The following is a 21,928-nucleotide window of genomic DNA, read 5'->3' as shown; positions in this document are numbered from 1 at the left end:
TCTCTCTCTCTCTCTCTCTCTCTCTCTCTCTCTCTCTCTCTCTCTCTCTCTCTCTCTCCCTCTCTCCTTCTTCTTCTTCTTCTTCTTCTTCTTCGCCAATACGAAGTGGAGGAACTCTTCCGCTACCTCTCGGTGTCCATGTTTGAGTCTTGTGTGAGCGCGTGCTTTCGTCCACCCTTCGTTCGTGTTTCGGATCCAAGTTCGGTTCTCGGCCGCTGTTTGACATACGGTCTGTGTAACGTCTTGTGTGTCTATCTATTTATCTGTCTCTATCTCTGACTCCTGTTCCCGCCTGTATAGCGTTAATGAGTCCGCCTTGATTAGCGGATCCAATTTCCCGTGCCTTCTCAGGTAACATGAAAGAAAAAGAGATAATTTTCTCACAGCTTCTCATTCGTAAGCGATCTCTGTTGTTGTTGTTCTCGGTGTATTAGTCGTTGTTTTATTTGTTGGTCGAGGATCTGCACTGCTGCTGCTGCTGCATTTTTTTTATGGGAAGGAGCCGGAGAGAGTGTGTACCTCGTTACGGTGGGTCGTTCTGAATCAACAGGTCTTCTGGTGATTTAGGAGGAGGAGGAGGAGGAGGAGGAGGTGGTTCTCCAAGGTCTGCCGAGGGCGTGCTTGTTGGTCATTGGCCGTCGCAGTGGCCGGTCGGTTCTGTGGTCGTTTGACTGTGTGTGTGTGTGTGTGTGTGTGTGGCGGCCGCCCGCCCGCTCAGCGACCGCCATATCAACACGTTGCTCATGGTCCTTATCAAGGAGGTATCATGTGTTTTTGGGAGACCCCGATGACGGGGCGCACCAAAGGCGGCCTCAGGAGCCTCGGTGATGGCCTGGTGGGTGTGAAGTCGAGTTAAACGATGGCTCCAAACACACAGGCATTGAGAGGGTGGGAGGAGCAGTGGAGGGTGGTGTGAGGAAAGCGTGTCCTTCGAGAATGATAGACGGCGTTGGATATTTAGGCTTATGGAGATGATGACACCCTGATGTGAGATGATGGTGAGGAGGTGGTGAGGTGATGGGAGCGTCGCCCTGAAGAAGACGGAGGTAGATCGAGTGGCCAAGAGGTAGAAGAGTTGGTTTACACCAGGGCCACCAACACCATGAGATTCAAGCGGCCATAAAGTCAGAGGAATTCAGGTTGGCAGTTCAATGAGACGGGTTGAAGTGGTGCGATCGTGGGTCGTCGCCAGCAGGGAGCAGTGCTCGCTGGATGAACGCCCCTCTTATCTATTCTCGGTTTTTCACTTGTGTGTAACAACGACCTGAGTTTACGAGCGATCGTTTCAGGCGACCCGCTTCATCCCTGGCGGTACAGGATTGAAGATCTAATGACATGAGCTCGACTCTAGTGTATGAGGGTGTGACTTTACATGGGCATTAAAAATATTTTGTTAGATTGTTATCTTGCTGCGGTAGTTACAGACTAACGAGAGGGATAATGTCGCACTTAAAAAAAAAAGTTCATGGGCATTGAAAATGTTTTGTTACATTATCTTGCTGCGTCAGTTATCGACTAACGAGGAATAAAGTCGCGCTCAAAGGACCACGCCAGTTTGTTATGCGTGCTACGTCAAGTTGACGTACCAAGGGATAACGAGCCCAAAGTCTTTTCTTTGTACGCTTGGTTAAGTTGTCGATTACGGCGTATTGGTCACTTAGTAGGCAATACTCACTCAAAAGTAATTACGCACAGGGGCCCAGTACACACCCTCTTTTTTTTTTTTTTCCAAGGCTGCACCCCACAGAGGAGGAAATTCAAGAACTTGTTTCCATGAAATTCTTAGGCCTCTGTGACACTGTTCTTTGATAGACTGTTCTCAAGGGGGTGTATTATACTGCCAACTGGATTAAGGCATCGTAATATTTTGAGTTGAGTTGCCCTATACGCGGCGAAACGTCTTTGCAAGCTGGAGATTCGTTAGCACACGCGCGTCTTAAAAAAGGCTACATTATCGTATCCAATAGGGTGTCCCAAGGTGGCCGAGTACGGCAAGATCGTACCTGATATGGTATATTGTTGTACTCCAGGATGAGTCTCACTGCAGCTCGGCGAAGCACGATGAGGCTGTACATTGCGAGTGCATGTTGCCAGGAGGAATCGAGCCAGTGAATTAGCAGCCAGTAAGATGAACAGGTCTGAGGCACATGAGTAATGGCGTGGGTAAGAGGCTTGGCGCCCGTATTGTCTGATGTGTTGGATGAGTAGATTTTTTACCTTATGTATTGCAAATAATAAAACTAACGCTTCCATGGATCCATTCGCTGCCATGGCCACTCCCAGGTGGCCAAAAACGATTCACTTCCTTCAGTTTCTGTCCGTTCAAACTCACGCCCCAACTCATGCAAGATTGATAGATTCCGAACCCTATAAAGCCACCTCTTCGTAACAGGTGGTGTTCCATTCCTTTTAAGTAAACCCCCCTGTGAGCCTCGTGGGCAGGGGAGGCAGACGCTGATGGTGCGTAGATGAATTTGTCTCTGTCATTATTAGGTGTTGGCCGACACCGGTGGCAGACACTGCGGGCGGGGTAAGCGATATAAGAACCTATCTTGATGACTGAATTTAGTGGACAGTGAATAATGGTCTTTACATTCCGCACTGGACGCGCGCGCGCGCACACACACACACACACACACACACACACACACACACACACACACACACACACACACACATATATAAACCGTTTGTTTCTTTTAGTATCGTCGGTTGTCATATTCCGATGCGTCAAGTTGTGTAGCTAGGCTGCGTATTTACCAGGGGCCTCCGTGGTGCAGCGGTCAGCGTTGTTGGCCGTGACGCATTCACGGTCTTGCAGAAGTCGAGGGCATAGGTTAGAATCCTGGTTGCGGAATTGGTCCACATTCAACCCGGCTCTTCATACTCCCCTAAGAGTTGGTCGATTTATTAAATAGGGTACCTGGCCTAGATTAGGGGCATTCACTTGTCCTCACGGTCTAAGCTAACTCAAAAGTTGTCGTGGAAAGTTGTGATGGCGGCTCCTTATCCTATTTTGCGATTGGGGTGGATTATGGACGGTACGACCCTCTGATGTGGATGACGTGACCTTCGAAGCAAGATGTCTGTGACCAGGCCACCGTACTCAGAGGTTGTCGTCTCGGCGTGTTGAACGGTCGTACCGTCTTTCCAAGGGTCGTAACCGTCGCGCTCGGGGGACTTTAAACACCGATCTCTCACCAGCCTCAGAGCTGGTAAAACTCAGCTAACCAACCCAACATCCTATTACAAGTCTCTTAACTGCCATACGTTAGACAGGTTCCTCTCACGCCATCTTGTTTGACGATCTTAAGTGTGATGTGGTGTGTGTGTGTGTGTTGTGTGTGTGTGTGTGGGTGGGTGGGTGTGTGTGTGTGTGTGGGTGGGTGGGTGATGGCGTTCCAGACACTCTGTTAACGTATTCCCATTTTTTTTATTCTTAGGAAACTCGACGGTGGCGACCATACGGAGGAGGAGGAGGAGGAGGCGGGGTTGGCTTGGGCGCGGCCTCCCGAGGGGCGTGCCTGCTCCTGCTGCTTCTACTGCCCTTGCTCCTGCTGGCCATCACCCCGTCCGCTGCCGAAACCCAAGGTGAGTCTCCGTCCGCCGCCGCGGCCGAAGTCGCCTCAGCCGCCGAAGTCCTAGGGCTCGAGGAGCACGTGTATAACATCACCGGGATCCAGGACGACTCTCCGCTCCTCCTCGACGACGTGGATGACTTCCTGCCGCCCTTGGGCGCGACGGAGGCTCCCCCGGAGACCCCAAGCCGTACAGGTTAGGTGTTAGCATGTGTTTGGCCAAGTGGCTCAGCCGCAGCTCTCTGGACGCCCAACTAACACAAAAGGAACGCCTGGCTTCCGCGGTGCCTGGGTTGGGGTAGTGTTGACAAGGGATAACAGGAGGTTGCACGCTGATAGTGAGGGGTAGTGTTTTAACGGTGATTTCCGAAGACGTTTTGATAGTAATGTTTATTTCGCGATGGGTGGCGTGCTGTGCTTTCACTCACGGGGACTGAGATTAGCTTCCCAGAATGCTTGGGTTAGTGCTGGGAGAGAGAGGTAAGTGGTGGTGCGTGGTTAGAGGCGGTAAAGAGCGTTTAAGCCTGCAGATGATTGGGTTATCAATTGAATTGAGATAAGGTCGAAATTATTAACCTGCTTGTTATAATGATAATTACAGTCTGGTTCAGCAGGGTGAGGAGGTTTACAGTCTGGTTCAGCAGGGTGAGGAGGTTTACGGTCTGGTTCAGCAGGGTGAGGAGGGGTTTACCTCGGTTAAAGTTGTTGTTAGGAGGATGTTATGGGGAAAACAGAGCGAGCGATTTTTTTCTGTATGATTAATTTGTGATGATGAAAAGGAAGAAGTTATAATTTCAGGTAATTTTCGGTATCTTATCTTCAGCGGGACAGTAGGATAATGTAAGTAGTCCACCACATGGTGTTTTTCAATATATTTCTGTATTTATTCATTTATTTTTTCACGAGGATGTGTGACTTAACTGCCTTGAGTAACTTTATAATGGATTTATGGGTTTGCGTCTGGACGGGGCTTGGGTGGTTCACCGGTTTAACGTTGCGATCGCAAGGGCAGAGTCTCGCATGTGTTTTCCCCGCTTGGGAAAGATTTGCGACAGCGGCGGAGCCTTGAAAGACGATGCCTGTAATGCCTCGTGTCGAGAAACGTGCAGATCATGTTGCACCAGTGGCTCTGTGATCACCACGTGAGAGAGTAATACGGGTGCTCTGCTGGCCAAGAATTGCAATTAAGCCGTCGAGTAATTACGGGGGGGGGGGGGGGAATGGGTGTTTAACAGAACGGATAACTACGTTTCACTGAAATTCGTGTTAGAGGTGGTGGTACGCGGAGGCCGGGAGAAAGGTTTTTGGATAACGTGGTACGAGTCAGTGATGGGGTCAAGGCATGAAGTAGTGATTTATACACTATGAGAATTATTTATTTATTTCTGACGGTAATCGAGTCATGTTGGAATGAGGACGGAGGTATAGTACCGGTGTGGTGGTATAGGAACAGCTGTGTGTGTGTGTGTGTGTGTGTGTGTGTGTCGTGCTAATAGCCACAGTCGTCTGATGCAGGTAAGTGGCCGCCTGTCTTTCTTAACCGCTTGAGCTGGACGGTACGACCCTTGAGCACGACAATACGACCCTCGGCGGTGGCATGATCCTTGGGTATTGTGGGAGTCGAGAGGTGTGACGACCCTGTAATGTGGAGGATCTGGCAGTAGTATACCGAAGGGGTCGTGCACTGCCGTGTTCAAGGATCCTACACCGCCCTTCCCAAGGAGTTAACGTCCTTATTGATCCTTGCATGGCCTCAGGAGCTTGCTGGGGCTCTTCAGGAATACTTAGATGAGCTGCTTAAAAAAAAAGCCTTCACTGAATGACCTCGAGGAACTGAAGAGGGTTGCGTCCTGGTGACCGACGACTGTCCACGGATGACTTTGGTGAGCTTGATGGACTTCCCCGAGGATGTAAGGGTCATCCAGGGGACCTTTGGATTGCCTTGAAGGCTTTAAGGACACACACACACACACACACACACACACACACACACACACACACAAACACCTTACCCCTACCTTTTTCCTCCAAGGTCTTCTTACACGAGACTCTTGCTGCGCTCAAGGAAACCAGTCGCGTCCACCAGGCTGCACCACAGGTTAAAGATTGTAGTGCTGTGTATTTGTCTTGATGAGGTGAGCACAGGGCAAAGGAGTAGGGGTTCAATGTATTCCACGTGAAATATATATATATATATATATATATATATATATATATATATATATATATATATATATATATATATATATATATATATAATATTTATATAATTATATGTTCATTTATTTATTACAAAAGGTCACAGTGATGCGCATGATTTAGTATATGCATAGAACCACAGGAAAATGAAACACGATAAGTTCCCAAGTGCCCTTTCGTGTAATAATCACATCGTCAGGGGAGATGCAAGAATGAAATACAAGACGTAGATCAGTCAGTTGATATACAAGGAAGAGACGTAGCTAAGACGCCATTGGTAAACGAGTGGTGATGATAGGAGAGACAAATACGATAGAAATTTTTGGAGGAACGAGGAAAGGGGACAATGTCTTGGTGGGGCAGGACTTAGGCAGGCAAAACTGCGGCCTCCGGTGGGGAGGTGTTGGCTGCCCTGCGATCTGGAGCTAATGGGACCATGGCAATGACCTTAACATCCACCTCGTACACCAGTCCAAGCACCACGGTAGCGGCCGATATGTTGAGGGAAATCTTCATATCATTAGCGTGGTGTGTAATTTACGATCGGCGCTCGAGGATCTCACTACGTTAATCATATGTAGTTTGTGTGTTGAGGGGTCTGGCCTGGTGGTGCGCCTGAGTGAAATCTTCGTATTTTTTTTTTTTTTTTTTTGAGCGAGGCAAAGTCGACCAACATGGACGATGCGAGCCTCGTCAGCGGGGATGGTGGTGATGGTAATAGGTCGATGGTGAGACCCGTTTCGGCGGTATGATCGACCTTAGTCGTTGAGAATATCGTGATGGATGATGATAAATGAGAATGTCATTTGAATAAGTGTACGTGGTCAGTGATATTTAGTGATCTCTACAGTTTGAGGTGTAGGTTTAGAGTTCAGTGGATCTGTACGAGCAGTTTAATTCAAGACCAATAAAAAAAAGAAGCTAGTCATTGAGGAGGATAAGTATGTTTATACTGTATATTGTTTGGGACGAGGTACGCATAAGAGGGAGCTATTTGATGGTGACTGATGTAGCAGGGGCGAACCTGTCGACGCGGGGTCTGCCACCACAGAAGAACCTTTCAGTTTGCCACCTCCCCTCCGTCAGGGGTGGACTTCGACTTCCCTCCGTCAGGAGTGGACTTCGACTTCCCTCCGTCAGGGATGAACTTCGACCTCCCTCCGTCAGGGGTGAACTTCGACCTCCCTCCGTCAGGAGTGAACATTAAATGGGGCTTCGGATTCCACTAAGGACGAACCTCGACGCTTCGTCCTCTGTGTAGAGACGAACTTCTGACGCCATGTTCGCACATCGCGCCACAGGGCGTTGCTTCGTACGCACATTCCTGAGGGTACGCAGCTGTCTGGCTTCCAAACAGCGTCACTGGAGTGGAGAATACCGTGGACCACGTTTCCCTTAAATTTGATCGCGGCGCCGCCATCAGCGTAGCCGGGCAGATGGAGATTACAGTGATTGTAGGCAACAAACCACCACTGTAGTTGCCGAGGTGGGTGGAGCAGTGGATCTTGTGAAAGTGGCACGTCTCTACCAGATATGTACGCATCTCATTTGCGCTCGTATTTCCTGGAAATGCTAGATATGTAAACTGCCCATTTATGTAAGTAGATACAAGTGAACCTCAAATATAAGTTTGGATCTTGGCGTGTGATTCGTAAGGTCTCCGAGAAGAATCTTCGCGTCAGGGTCGTAATTATCTTATTGCGTCTGGGTCGCAATTATCGGTGTACTTTTAGACAGACGCGGACGATATCGTAGAATGCGGTATGGCCTATGGCGAGGGGACTGCATCCACCCGATATATTTTGCCGGTCTTCACGTTGGATTCCCTCAAGGAGAGGGGCTGATAGACTCGACATTTTGCCGGTCTTCTCTTTCCATCATCTTACGGGGCGACGCTGAGAAAAGATTTGCCGGCGTGGATAAAAAGAGGACGAGGAGACTTCACCCTCCTCGGGGGGCGCTGTACATGTACATTGCTTGAGGTCGCAAGATTTACGGCGCTCCTCGCCAGCCTCCATGCTCCTTGATTAGACTTTTAGATTACCGTGCTAAGTGGGTTTTATTACTCCTATGGCCGGAGTGGGTGGGACTGACGGCGCCTCCCAAAGCATCGCATTGATCACCCCCGGATACTTAACGTCTATTGAGGAACACGTATTCGAGGGAGGGGGCCTGTTTTAATCCAATTGAACCCCCTCATTTGTCCCGTCCTGTTGTGATGGTCTTGATGGATGATGATGGGTAAGAGAGAAAGGTGTAATCTACGAGAGGCATAATTGGTCCTCACGGGCCGCGCGAAACGCCTGTTTTGTGGCTGCGTCTGGTCGATAAGGAGAGAAATCACTGGTGAATATGCATCATTTTGCATATTTCTGTCCCATCCATTTGAAGGTAATTTTTTTTTTTTTCATTTAACACATTGTATCTTTTACGTCCAGAGTTGGCGGCAGCGGCGGTGGTGGTCAGTGTTTCAAAGCGAATTAAGGGAGCGCGAAGCCCGCCCTCAGGTTGCGTGAAATATTGTACCAGGTGTTGCTGAGTGACGTGGTGCGCAGGAGACGGACGTCGACGATGCACACGATCCGCTTTTTGTTTGTTGACATTGGTTTCCCTCCCTCCTTCCCCCGGTCAGACATCAGCCGTACAGCTGCCCGATGGACACCCCACCCCATCCCCACTCTTGTGTTTACTGTGTTTGATGGACTGGAGAGGAATGGGGTGGGGTGAGGTGTGGGGGGATGTTCTTACCTTTATGAACGGAACGTTCGTTCTCGTGTGAGCCGCGAGTCCTGTGCTTTTTTTCTTGCAAGGGTGTGATGCATAGAGCATCCTAAAGCCACGTTTTGTACGTATTTTTTTTTCATTTTCAGAATTTCATTATTCATTTCGCTGCAAGTGTAACACGGTCCCACTTGTTTGTCGAAGCCAGAGCGCATACTAATGGTTCCCCCAGGACGTAGTGACATAGTTAGTATACAGATACACGCTGAGACACTTCGATGCTATTCGACGTTAACGGAACGGAAAAACTGTGAATACGAAATGCGCAGGCGTCCCGTGTGCGCAGGTGTTACGTGCAGGAGAAACGAATGTTTACGGTAATACGATGCGAAAAACATCGACAAAGTATGGAATTTCTCTCAAGTCTTCGGTCAGCTCGACTGCACTAAAAGGACAAATGTCCTGCGTCCTCGATGGTCGTCATTTGTTTTTTGTATTCTGTTTTTTTTCCCGATATGCGCGCGCACCTCGTCTACCCCTGTACGCCTTCGTTTGAACCCAGAATGCCTTCTTCCACACATCGCTGAAATCGGACTACTTTCTGTACACGTTCGTTGGAGTCAGACCAGTTTCTTTTACACGTCGTTGAACTCGAATTCCCATGCGGAGTGTGTGATGAAACCTGAGTGCGACTCTGACGCTGTGACTGGGTCCAAAATGATAGCCCAGGTCTTGAGGAGGGGAAAACAAAAGCGTCATCTCCTCTTGCATGTACTCGTAGATTCCGATGTCACATCGTTGGGCGCGCGGGAGAAGCTCAAGAGGCAAGGCATCACCGTGAGCGTCGTCATTTGCATAAAGATATCTGTGATTTGCACCGGATAACCCCAGGTCCAGCGGGTACCCTGTCGCAGTTCATATCAATCTGCGTCTCCAGCGGACGCGGTTTTTTTTGGTGTGGCGTTGACGGAGTGGCCGTCCCCGCCGAGATGCGATGGTCGTTACGACACCGACCTGTCGTCGTTGAGCTCCTGACTTCCGTCCATTTCTCTGCGTTAATGGGATGATGCGACTTCGATGCCGCTTTAAAGTACAGGGAGAGGGAAAGTATTGGGCCATGAATGTGAGGTTCTTATGTTCGGGACGCCTCCGTGGTTGCCTGGGAGACTTGGGGGTGTTGAAGAGGGGCGTTTGGCGGTGAGCCAGTCCCGTGTCTTGTACCCCCGGTGGTGTGTTTGTCAGATGAATGGATGGATGAGGATGCGTGGCACAGGGGGTGTTGAGAATTTCTGGAAGTGGGCGGATGTTCTGTCTTAATTCTTGTGCTTTCATTAAATATTTTGAGAACGCGGAGCGCTGCACGCACGCAGTCGCTCCTGCCATCAGACCTAAAAGGCCAGTGTCGCGGTCCGCCGCAGGGTTAAGACGCCAAGAGACGTGTAGCGCACCACATTGCAGGTACTTGTGAACCTGGTGCGACAACCACAAGCCAGAGGTTAGTAGTCACCGGGGCCGCCACAATGATTCTTAACAGAGGACCTTGTCCTCGCACACCGTGATCTGAACTTTTATAACTCTCTCACAATAAGCTTTCGCTGTCAGACTGAGATCTGTAGCCGCACGATACACGTATTCGTAAAACAGCGAGCGAAGCGTGCCTGCCTATGTGTCAGATCACTAACGGTATCATACACGACGGAGTCATAATCTCTACATTCAGGGAGCTCAAGCGGGTCTCCGATGCCCGGGTCTCGGACGCCGCCGTCACCATCCTTCGCCTGTTGCCTCCTGAGCGCCAGGGATGGTCTCCTTCTCCCAAGGCCAGTATCGTCTAGACCAGCCCGTACACCGGGACGGTCAGGCCGCGCCACTTACACCAGGAATGTGCTGTGAGCTTGGCCTCTGCCGCGTCGCGTAATGGGAACTCAATCCGGCAATCGCGTGTCCCGCATTGAGGCTTGGTCCCCCAAAAAAAACAAGCCCCAAAGAAATTCGCCCCGGAGCGGTGCCACCAGAACAACTCCCTGCACGTATATAGGACCGTCTGACGTTCAACAGGTCCAGCAGGTGTGTTTTGAAGCGATCAGCGCTGACGGAGCCACCACCTTCCCTAGCCACCGCCACCGCGTCTCCCTGATGGTGTTGAGAGAGACGGCTAACTGCTGGTCATCAACGTGTCATTGAAGGATCGTGTCGTCTGGGCGAACTTACGGCACAGCGAGTCCGGCCGCTTATACTCCCAACGGATTACCTTCTGGTGTCTCCCGTTATCCTTCATCTCGATGCTCTTGAACAAGTTGGGTCAACAATGATGCTAAAACTGGTTCTTCCTCTGACCGTCTCACTTTAACAATTAGCCACATCGCCCACTTCGCCGACTACATGGATCAGGCACATGCAGGCATGCGTCTTTTACGGGGAAGTGGATTTGCATGACTGAAGACGCCGAACCCAAGCGGTGGGTAGTAGGCCAGGCCACCCATTTCTCCGTGGTAAGTTGGATATTCTGACCGCGAAACACCATAGAGTTGCAGTGCAAGTGAGCCATACTTCCAAATATCAGCCCAGCACTCGTGCTGGCGTTCACCAAGTCGCGATGCTGTCGCACTGGTTCTAGCCACGCTGACGAACTGCATTTATTTGGTCGTCATTGCCATAGTACTGTCGGCTCCTGACGGGGGGCAGGAAAGGCTGTTTCCAGACGCAGTTTACGAGTCACGTTTTACAGAAGAGCGCGAAGATTTTGTTGTGAGAAATTGGCATAAGAAGAGAGTAAGCTGAAAAAGGACATCGGCGACTGTTGGAACCCTGTCTTCCCAGAGCCTGTCATACGTTTACATATCGTATGTATCCGTGACTAAGACTGCTTTCGGGGGTGGCGTCGTGCACTAAGGCGTCAATTAACGTGCAGCTTTATAACTGTCGGGTACTTATTACCACGATAATTCTTGACGCAGCCTTAAACTAGCCATGATATTCTCTTATCAGTCTGTGTATTGTCCAAGGTATTGAGGGTAGTTGTTCCTTTTAAACATTTAAGTTTACATGCAGGTCAAAGCGCGAGTTGTCCTTGTGTCTGCCAACACGCACCCCATTTGGAAGGAGGGGATGGTTTCCTACCTGCAGGTCGGTCTCTATGTGAACTCGTCTACCACCTGGCCAATATGCCCCAGGAAGCCTTCTTCAAGAGGAATGACAGTGGTCATATCATACCCGGGAAGAACTCTCGTTTACACGGGACGTCTCTCGTCCAACGGTAGAAGCAGTGCTCTTGAAGTGATGGGCGATGACGACGCCACCAGACGTATGTAGGGAGATGCGTTAACACCAAGTGTCTACTCTCACGTCGACAAGGAGGAGAAGACTCTCGTGAATGGTTCGTCGCTGTTGGAGGCCAGACCGTCGACTCTCCAATCCCCTCCGGAGTGCTTATAGTCCTAAGGTTCGTCCCTCTAGTGGAGGGCAGTCTCATTTATGTTCATCCCTGACGAAGGTCGAAGTTTATTCAAGGTTCATCTGAGACGTTGGCGGTGGGTAAGAGAGGTTTTGTCCCTTGCGGAGGGCGCACCTGAGGTTCACTTCTGAATAAGAGGTTTTGCCTCTGCCGCGCCACTCAGTCGTGCACGAGTAAATCTACCGCCAGCAAAAAGGGGTCTACCAGGCCACTGCCGACGGATGACACGGCCACCCCTCGAAACAAAAAGGTGTCTAACATGAAGCCAGTGACACTTGACGCGGCCACCATCTATGACGGCTTTCCCTTGCTAACACCCGTCATCTCGACCTAAACCCGACAACTCAGGTTTACCAAGCACTCTCTTGAATCGAACCTCCTCTTGACATCCAAGTAGACCCCCATGAACACACACATGAACCCTATTAATCAAATATCGAGCAAGAAGCTCAGGGAGGTAATCATACATCCAACTATTGGTTATTTAAAGTTAATAAGGTTTCCCATTTCGTCTTCCAGTCTTCATGATTAACTTCGGATTTACGACACTCCCGTCAGCCACTTTGTACACAATGCAGATTACATGATTACATTATTTTCTCCAAGTCATTATCATATATGATGATATTCCCAGCAAGTCAGATTACTTTCATTACCAGAACTGGTTTAACGTGTTACCATCTACATATTACCGCTGGATTTATTCCTGTGTACAAGAGGTACGTCTGGCTGATGAAGGCTTTCGTATCATCTGGGCGAAGTAGTTTTAGAAAACTGGAAACCCAGTCGCAAAGAAGGCAGGAATACTTAGTTCCCTTAAGAGGAGTGCGTGTTATTAACATAGGCCCTCGAACTCAAGATCATAAACTGCAGAGGATGTTGGATGTAATGAAGTTTTTGGCTCAGTGTCTATGTAACCCGCCGCCACGTTACAATCTGGTTGTTCATGTCAGTGCCACGGCTTCGTCTGCTCCAGACAACGTAGCAAAAGGATGCTCGCGTACACAGACAGTTTGTGTATCTTTGGGCTACGGAACGGTGCGTTTTTGTCTGCATTCCTCACTTCTCTCGGAAATGTCTTTCATGTTCACAGTCTCGCTGCAATTTAGAAGCAGTGCGCAGTCATTCTTTACACCACTCAGATATTCCACGGCATCGTGGGAACTGTTCTTCAGCATCCATACCCTCGCTGCATGAAAATGGTCGTTTATTTGCGCACGTTCGGTCAACGCAGAGATGTAAGCGGAACTTGCCTTTTATGTGATCACGGAACCGAGCGGACGAAGTGGGTGCTTATCCGGCAGAGACCTCGATCCGTCAAGAAGTCTGTTTTGAAGAAGACGTTAGTCTGATGTGGAGAAAAAAAAGAAATTGAATATTAAAAGAACATCCTTTGGGTCATGACGTCTGAACCAGATGGGGATGTACCCAAATGTAAATAGATATTCGAGGGAACATCACCCCGTGTATCCGATGTGGAGGTCTTCGCGAGCGATCCGTTCCGACCGGAGGACAACGGGACGTGGTCCATCCCAGCCTGCTAGTACGGAGGGCGTCCCTGGCGGAGCCCATACATCCTCATCACGCTCATCCCGGCTGGAGGTCGAAGCTGACGCTTACATCTGCGTCCGGAGAGACGAGAGGCTCATCTCGTGCCGCAGCAGTCGATCAGACACGTGTCAGAATCAGTCGATAAAACGGATCCACGTTGCGCACGCTGACGTGCGACGCGGCCGCCACTGTAAACAGAAGGAAGCCATCATAACCAGCAAACAGCATAAAAAAAAAACTCATTCATGTTCTCCCACTTTTTTTTTTTTTTTTTTTTTTTTTTTTTTTTTTGTCTACGGCTGCCCATCTGCTGATCACCAAGTCGTGTACCCTGAACGTAGCGCGTCGAACGTATTTCATCAGACCTCGTGTTTATGTCGATGAGAGATGACCTTATGAATGAAAATCTTGTCTATTTGAAGTTGATTAGGTTTTCTGCGTATCGTCCACGCCCCATGTGTAATAAATATTTACGACACTCGGGTCTGCCACTTAGGCTGTATGCAGATTACAGCCTTTTTCCCCTCGTATTCATTATCATTCATCATGATATTCTCAACAAGTCAGGTCAAAGTTTCGTAGTAGAACTGGTTTAGAACATCTGCCATCCACTTATTACGGACAAACTCCATTGCCATTTAGGTAGGAAGCAACTGGTGGCTTGAAAAACTGAAATTTTCGAAACCCAGTTCCTTGTTCAGGCAAAAAGAAAAAAAAAGAAAAAAAAGAAAAAGGCATGGACGCCCCAGGTCCTGAGGCAGACCTCATACTATTAACACAATCAAGCCCGCGAGCGTAAAATCATAAATGACAGGGCATGTTAATGCTGTGAGGTTCTTGCCTCTCACTAACCTCCCACAGTAGCACTTAGCATGCATACGAACTGGATGTGTCGGTCGCCAGCACAGTTCCCCCCGCCGCCCCTCGATCCTCCTCCTCCTTCTCCCCCAAATGCAGCAAAGAGGCGATCGTGGAGGAGCCAGGCGAATGTGGCAGTTTTTGTGGGGTTTGGGTGGTTGAGCGATGTGACTCGTCTCCGCTGTGATTCCGTATATATATTACGCGATGTAATCGCGGGGAGGAGGAGGAGGAGGGGACTGTTTCGCGCTGTTTACGGCAGTCGATCCGACACGAGTTAAACCGTGTAGACCCAAAAAAAGGGGGGGAGGGGCGGCGCATCAAGCAGCGGCTGAAGTCTGACTGGGGTCGGGGCTTGGGTGTAGGGAGGTGGGGACGGACCACTTCATAAACAAGAGCGCGGGAGTATCACGTGGGTAATGATGGGTGATCCAGTAACCAGGGGAGCGCCTCCCCTATACTTGAAAACCCCCCCAGAGCTCGGCACGCACAAAGATATTCATGCGGGGCGTAAGTGCGGCACGTCTTGTTTTTTTTCTTGTTCAATTGGACTCTCCTAACGACTGCCTAACGACTCGGGACATAAAGATGAAATGAATTAGTCAAAATTTTTTACTCGCAGATCAATAGGGGAATAAATATGCGAGGATATGCCACATAATCAGCATGGTAGAGGTCTCTGAAGTTGTTCTTCGGGGGCGACCTCTCTCTCTCTCTCTCTCTCTCTCTCTCTCTCTCTCTCTCTCTCTCTCTCTCTCTCTCTCTCTCTCTCTCCCACACACCCTCATGTTTCTAAGTAGATTGCCCCAGTTAGAAGCTCATTAGTATTCATCACTGCTCTCCCCATGAAGACGAGGCGTGCCTGTGTGCTAACAGAGGCTTGATTTGGTCGATGTACTTTGATCGTTTTGAGTACGAGATCATGCGAGGGTTTGTCCTGTGTTGCCGCCGGGGTCGAGTGGCCCTTGAGGTACCGCAGCACAGCCAGGAGAACAGCGCTTGGTCGGCCAGTCGTGGGCCGCAGTCCCGTCCACTCCTGACGAAGGTGTGTGTGTGTGTGTGTGTGTGTTAGGGGCAGCAGTATATAGCATGTCAGAGTCGCGTGTTCGGACGTTTCGATTCGTATAAGCGAACCTGTGACGCCAGTGTCTCTCGTGGAGGCGCCACATAGCCACTCAGACGCTGCTAGCCTAGTGTGTACACGAACCTCACCGGCCAAGCGGCGGGGTTGGCTCTGAGGCAGTCATTTAGTGTCGCCTGCTTGTGGGATGAGGACGGCCAGAGTGACGCCTGCACTCTGGACTGTGACGCAAGTCTTGACGTCATGTCGCTGTTGTTGCGAAGTCGCCTGCCGGACTCGCGTCGCGTCCGCTACGCTTTTCGTGGTGACACCTGCGTAATCAGAGGTTTCGAGGGATGGCATGCATCTCCCGTGGGGTGGAGGTTAGCGTACCTGTCCGTGACGCACTCACGGGCCGCTAGGGGCATAAAGCATAAGTTCGAATCCTGGTTGCGGCAGTCGATCCACACTCGACCCAGCTGTTCATCCTTCCCAAAGGGGTTGGTCGATGAAATGGTTACCTGGCTTAGGTAAGCTCAGTTAGCAGTTTGTCATATTTGAAATGTGACAAACTGTGGACTGAAACGATTATTAAGAAGTATCCACCAGAATAATTTGTCTCGCTTAAGGTGAGCAATCCCTTGCTTCAGCTAACGAGTCCTCGTTATTATGCAAGTCTTCGTGCGGTCACCAATATCGGTAGGCTCTCCGGATGACATCTCCCTCGGGAATCACGCTGTCTCAAGCAGTGCATCGCGCGTCTGGGGTGAGAGAAGCGACCTGACGGTGGTGGGTGGGGTCGGAAATGTTCTACAAGAGCGAGGCAGGCCCCCTGCACGTGTGGCTCTGTGCGGCTCCAAGGCGCAGGACGATGATCCGGGGTCTGTCCAGCAACCATGGGATTTAGGGACGCGCCTCTCAAGATGATGATCAAGAAAGAGGAATAGAAATATAGTAAGGCCAGAAGAGATGAGACGAAAAGAGCGTGGTGAGGCCTAGGAATGATGAGAGGCGGAGGAGGAGGGAGTTCGGTGAGGAGGAGGAAGGTGGTCTTTGCACCGAGAAATGTTCATCGGCGAGGCTTCGCTCCTTTGCGTCCGTTGGCGATGACGCAACAGCCTCGCCGTGATGGGGGGTTACAACGAGCGGGCGGAGTCCAGTAACAGTAGTGTATATATATATATATATATATATATATATATATATATATATATATATATATATATATATATATATCAGATCTTAGTATTGTTATTGCTTAGTGTGAATAGCTTATATTTCAGTGTGAATATGTTCAGGACAGTAGTGCTGCATGCCACAGTCTTCAACCAGAGTACAGTGTGGTATGTATACCAGGTAGAGATCCTAACAGTTTAGCATGTATACCAGGTGGAGGTGCCAGCTAACAGTTTACTATGTATACCAGATGGAGTTCACAGCTAACAGTTTACTAATCATTTATCTCTGTATATATAAGACACCATCTGACTAACGTTTGATGCATGTTATAGCACTTTTTTTTAAAAGTCACTGTAACTACATAGTAGGAATAATGAAAACTTAAAAGAATATGCATGTATTTTGATTAACTGCTTCAGATGAAAGGATTGGAAGAGCCATTTGGAATATTACAGACGTGTGTGTGTGTGTGTGTGTGTGTGTGTGTGTGTGTGTGTGTGTGTGTGTAATTCCCTATTTGCATTGTGGTGAGAGGGAATTCTACACTCGTGGGGCCGCATCCCTTGAACATTCCCTATTATCATATGACTTTTTAAACTGTTCCATGCTTTCCACAATTACTATCACCTCAGTCAGTTTACTCTGTTCATACATTATTTTTATGATATAAGAGAACTTCTTTTTATCTCCTTTCTTTTACACAAGTGTCTTGCTTTGTGTCATGTTATGTGCCCCGTTGTGACTCTTATCCCTGTCTCTTTCGAAGATCTGTTCTCTGTCTGCGTCTTCGGTCTTCACTCAGGTCGTTCGTTTGTGTGAGTTAGTGTGTGTGTGTGTGTGTCTGTCTGTCGTGTATGTGATTTTCTTTCCAGGATTATAGAGATCGATTGATATACCCAGTGGCTTGTGTGAGTAACGAACAAATATGAGGAGACGCTCTTCTCCCGTGTTGCAGCGTCCGAGTGTGAGTATCGGCCCGTATGATATGCCGTATGATAGTATGTGGTATGAATGCTCGTGTGTTCTTGTGTATGTCATGAACGTATGTTTGAACGAATGTCTGTAATATATGAATGCCTTTGTGTGAGCGTTATTCCTCCACGTGTGGGGAACAGCCTGTTTGATTGTCAGTAGACACGTATATCCATGCAGTGTGGGCCCCCTTTTGTATACATATATATTTTCACCCGTCTTTCATTTTCTATCCACCCGTTTCCACCACTCACAAAGCCTCGACACTAACGACGCCTCTCTCTCTCTCCCTCCTCCCTGACGTGGACCACGACGGCGTCTGCAGGCTGCTCCTCGCCGCTGGGCCTCACGACGGGCGACGTGCTGGACTGGCAGATCTCGGCCTCCTCGTCCTACCCGTCCTCATGGGACCCCGGCTGCCACGTCAAATACGTCCGCCTCCACCAGCCCAACGGCAAAGCCTGGTGCGCCGGGAGGAAGGCTGCAGGGGAATGGGTCCTCGTTGACCTTGGCGTCCCTGCCAAGGTAAGGATGGGGTCTGGGCGTCCCTGTCTGGGGTCTGGGTGTCCCTGTCAAGGTAAGGATGGGGTCTGGGCGTCCCTGTCTGGGGTCTGGGTGTCCCTGTCAAGGTAAGGATGGGGTCTGGGCGTCCCTGTCAAGGTAAGGATGGGGTTTGGGCGTCCCTGCCAAGGTAAGGACGGGGTCTGGGCGTCCTTGCCAAGGTAAGGATGGGGTCTTGGCGTCCCTGCCAACGAAAGAATGGGTTCTGGGCGTTCCTGACAAGGTAAGGATGGGGTCTTGGCGTCCCTGCCAAGGAAATGATGGGGTCTGGGCGTCCCTATCAAGGTAAGGATGGGGTCTTGGCGTCCCTGCCAAGGTAAGGATGGGTTCTGGGCGTTCCTGACGAGGTAAGGATGTCGTCTGGGCGTCCCTGCCAAGCCAAGGATGGGGCCTGGGCGTCCCTGCCAAGGTAAAGGTCAGGTCTGGGCGTCCTCTGCTGCGGTAGGACGTCTCAGCGAAGGTTAGGAGAACGGGTCTAGTTGTACCCATAGAAGGATCGAGTCTAGATACCCCCACCCTCACCGCCTCCCCACCACTGTGTTGCAGCATCGAGAGAGAGAGAGAGAGAGAGAGAGAGAGAGAGAGAGAGAGAGAGAGAGAGAGAGAGAGAGAGAGAGAGAGAGAGAGAGCTATTATTACCCTGCATTGTTCTAGTACAGTAGCTAAAGGCGGATAACCTGTCGTGGTCTAATTATTACTTGTCTTCTGGTACCTGAAGTGGCTTAATTCCCGTTGGGAGTCCGGTACCGTAAGCAGACCTAGTTAGTGAAACGCCTGCCTGCCAGTCACGTGATCCCCCGGTGTAGGTCTGGTACGGACTCGAGCCTGATACCTGTTGTGACCCGATACTTCATGCCACCTGATACCTGTTGTGACCTGATACTTGATGCCACCTGATAACAGCTGGTGATGTGATTGCGCGCAGTCGCTTCGTAACCCTGCGGGCGCTGGTCTTGTACTCGCGCGGTAACCCGGTACCCCCGTTGTAGTATGACGCGTGTTGTGTTTTGATACCTGCTGTATGTAGCCCGACGCCTTCTGAAGTCTCGTACCTGTTGTACCGTGTCGCTTGAAGTCTCGTACCTGTTGTACCGTGTCGCTTGAAGTAATCCAACACCCGTTGTAACCAGATACCATTTTCTGATTCCTTTTGTGCCTCATACTTTTCTTTTTGGCATTTATGCATCGATATATATCATTATTAGTTATCTTTATTCGTTATTTTTCATCATCTGGTTCGTTCCACGGTCACTGTCGCATTGAGGAAGAGCAGACGCTAGTCAGGTGTGCTGGCGAGAGCGTGAGAGAGAGAGACTCGGCGAAGGTGATTTCGAGCGAGCTCCTCCTCTTCTTCATTCAAATGAAGACGTCGACCTAGTGCCTCGGCTACCTGAAAGCACAAGTCCCTTTTACGCTGCGGTCACCGCTCATCCCGTGGGCAGACGACCCCGTTGCTATGTTTAACCTTGAGCCGCTATTTAGTTTTTTTTTTCAATCCCCTCCCTTGCAGGCCTCATCTTTGCAGGGAGGCGGACCGTGTCTCAAGCCTCTCCCTGCGGCGGAGGTAAAACGAGTTTCGGGAGCTTCAGTAGTGTAAAGCAGTGAGAGAAAGATCGGGAGTTTCAGTAGTGTAAAGTAGTGAGAGAAAGATATAGTTTTAGATTACGTTGACCTAAATACACAGGGGGGTGATGTGTGCGTGTGCCCTGTTAACAGACCCGGCAGATTGGATGGAGAGTGAGAGGTTTATGATGACCTCCCCCCAGTGTACTGCGGGAGCCTCCTCCCTTATGCTTGGATGTAGCCGACGAGGCCTGAGCGGTTTGAAGGCAGCGTGTGTCCTGGGCGAGGTAATCTTCCCTCTGCGGAGGTAATTTTGGCGAGGTAATCTTCCGTGTGTTGAGGTAATTTTGACGAGGTAATCTTCCCTCTGTGGAGGTAACTTTGGCGAGATAATCTTCCCTCTGTGGAGGTAATTTTGGCGAGGTAATCTTCCCTCTGTGGAGGTAATTTTGGCGAGATAATCTTCCCTCTGTGGAGGTAATTTTGGCGAGGTGATCTTCCCTCTGTGGAGGTAATTTTGGCGAGGTAATCTTCCGTCTGTGGAGGTAATTTTGGCGAGGTGATCTTCTCTGCTAGGGCCATTTACTTTTTTTTTTTTTTTTACCATAACTCAACTTCATCTATTTTTTTTTTCTCCCCGTGTACATGCTGTTTTCTTGATGGGGGTAGCTTTTTTTTTTCCCCCCCTGTCTCTCCCTCATCCTCCCAGGAAGCCATCAGTCGCGCTTGACAACCTGCACCAACGCCATCATTCATGCAATAAGCATCCCGCATGCCTGCTGAGGCAGGCGACTGTTCGTTCATGCAAAGCCAATAGCCAAACCCCCTCAACCCCCCCAAGTGTGAGGAAGCTGCTCTTCTCTCTCTCTCTCTCTCTCTCTCTCTCTCTCTCTCTCTCTCTCTCTCTCTCTCTCTCTCTCTCTCCTACGTTACCGACGCAGGAGCTGCCACCAGTACCGCCCGGGTCCACCACCACCTTCGTTCAGTCGACGAGGTTAACCCTCTCCTTCTAGAGCCTCCTGCTCAACAGAGCCTGCTTCCTCCCTGCTGGGCCAGCCCTCCACTCTAGTCCAGGGAGCCACACACACACACACACACACACCTCACCCTTCCCATAGGTCGAGCCGTCCACACACGTGTTCAGAGACGGTCCTTTCGAAGTAGACAGGTACTCTTGAGAGCGTGGACGCCCTTAGAGAGACAGCGGCGGAACGGAAGATTTCAATGAATTGTCGTAAACCGATCCAAACCGGAGCTTCCACTCCCGTCGTCTCTTGTGAAGTAAGTTGATAAAGGCGATGACTCTATCAAGTCACGTCATGACTTCGAAGTGACCGGACGATTCCCCAAGTGTTATTAGTCGGCGAGTTTGCCACAAGCGTCTACAGTCCAGCGGTGCATCTGTCTCCTCGAGCCGTGCGCGGTCGTGACCCCCTCGGCACTCAAGATTGTGAGGCGGCGGGCAAAGCAAGATTTTAAGACTCCCTCTGTAGCACACTTGACAGTAATCGCCCTCATATCTCCGCTCACCCGCACGAACACAATGGCCAAAGACAAGAGATGATTCGTTTACTTTTTTCCTCTCTCTCTCTCACTATATATATATATATATCTTTCTGGTTGAAAATCAAGCGGGTGATTTGAAGTTAACAGACTCGACTCCCTAGATAATTGGGGCTATGTGTCAGCTGAACACCGTCGCTGTCTGACGGATGATATATACACTAGGCAGGTCTACGCTGATGGAACAACGCTGGAATTATGATTATCTGGGGGTTAGTCTTGCTGTAAAAGTGGATGTTAGTTGCACCATGGAAAGCTGTGTTCATCAGTCTTGGACGAGGATGATCATTATATATGTGTATATATATATATATATATATATATATATATATATATATATATATATATATATATATATATTGGAAATGATCACAATTTTGCGCGTGATCAAGATATTCCTATGAGTCCACGGGGAAAATGAAACACGAAAAGTTCCCAAGTGCACTTTCGTGTAATAATCACATCATCAGGGGAGACACAAGAGAGAAATAGAACAGTCAGTTGATGATATACATCGAAGAGACTAAGCTAGGACGCCATTTGGTAAACATGTGATTGTCCAAAACATGTGATTGTCCAAAACAATCACATGTTTACCAAATGGCGTCCTAGCTTCGTCTCTTCGATGTATATCATCAACTGACTGTTATATTTGTCTCTTGTGTCTCC

At 49.5% G+C, this 21,928-nt stretch overlaps 1 protein-coding gene across 3 annotated transcripts in view; it reads left to right on the top strand.

Annotated features, from left to right (window-relative positions):
• The window catches only part of LOC139754060 (lactadherin-like), a 247,289-nt gene that overhangs the window by 72,474 nt on the left and 152,887 nt on the right, over window positions 1-21,928 (top strand). For 2 of the 3 annotated variants that reach the window (XM_071671077.1, XM_071671076.1), the window contains exons 2-3: window positions 3,444-3,774; window positions 17,898-18,097. In XM_071671077.1, coding sequence (XP_071527178.1) covers window positions 3,444-3,774; window positions 17,898-18,097 — 531 coding nt within the window. The remainder of the gene's footprint in view (window positions 1-3,443; window positions 3,775-17,897; window positions 18,098-21,928) is intronic. The other variant, XM_071671078.1, reaches the window with a different exon arrangement.

The sequence above is a fragment of the Panulirus ornatus genome, chromosome 16 (genome assembly GCF_036320965.1).
Source record: "Panulirus ornatus isolate Po-2019 chromosome 16, ASM3632096v1, whole genome shotgun sequence".
Lineage (NCBI taxonomy): Eukaryota > Metazoa > Arthropoda > Malacostraca > Decapoda > Palinuridae > Panulirus > Panulirus ornatus.
The sequence above is the reverse complement of the archived record's forward strand: the minus strand, read 5'-3'. Positions and strand labels throughout refer to the sequence as shown.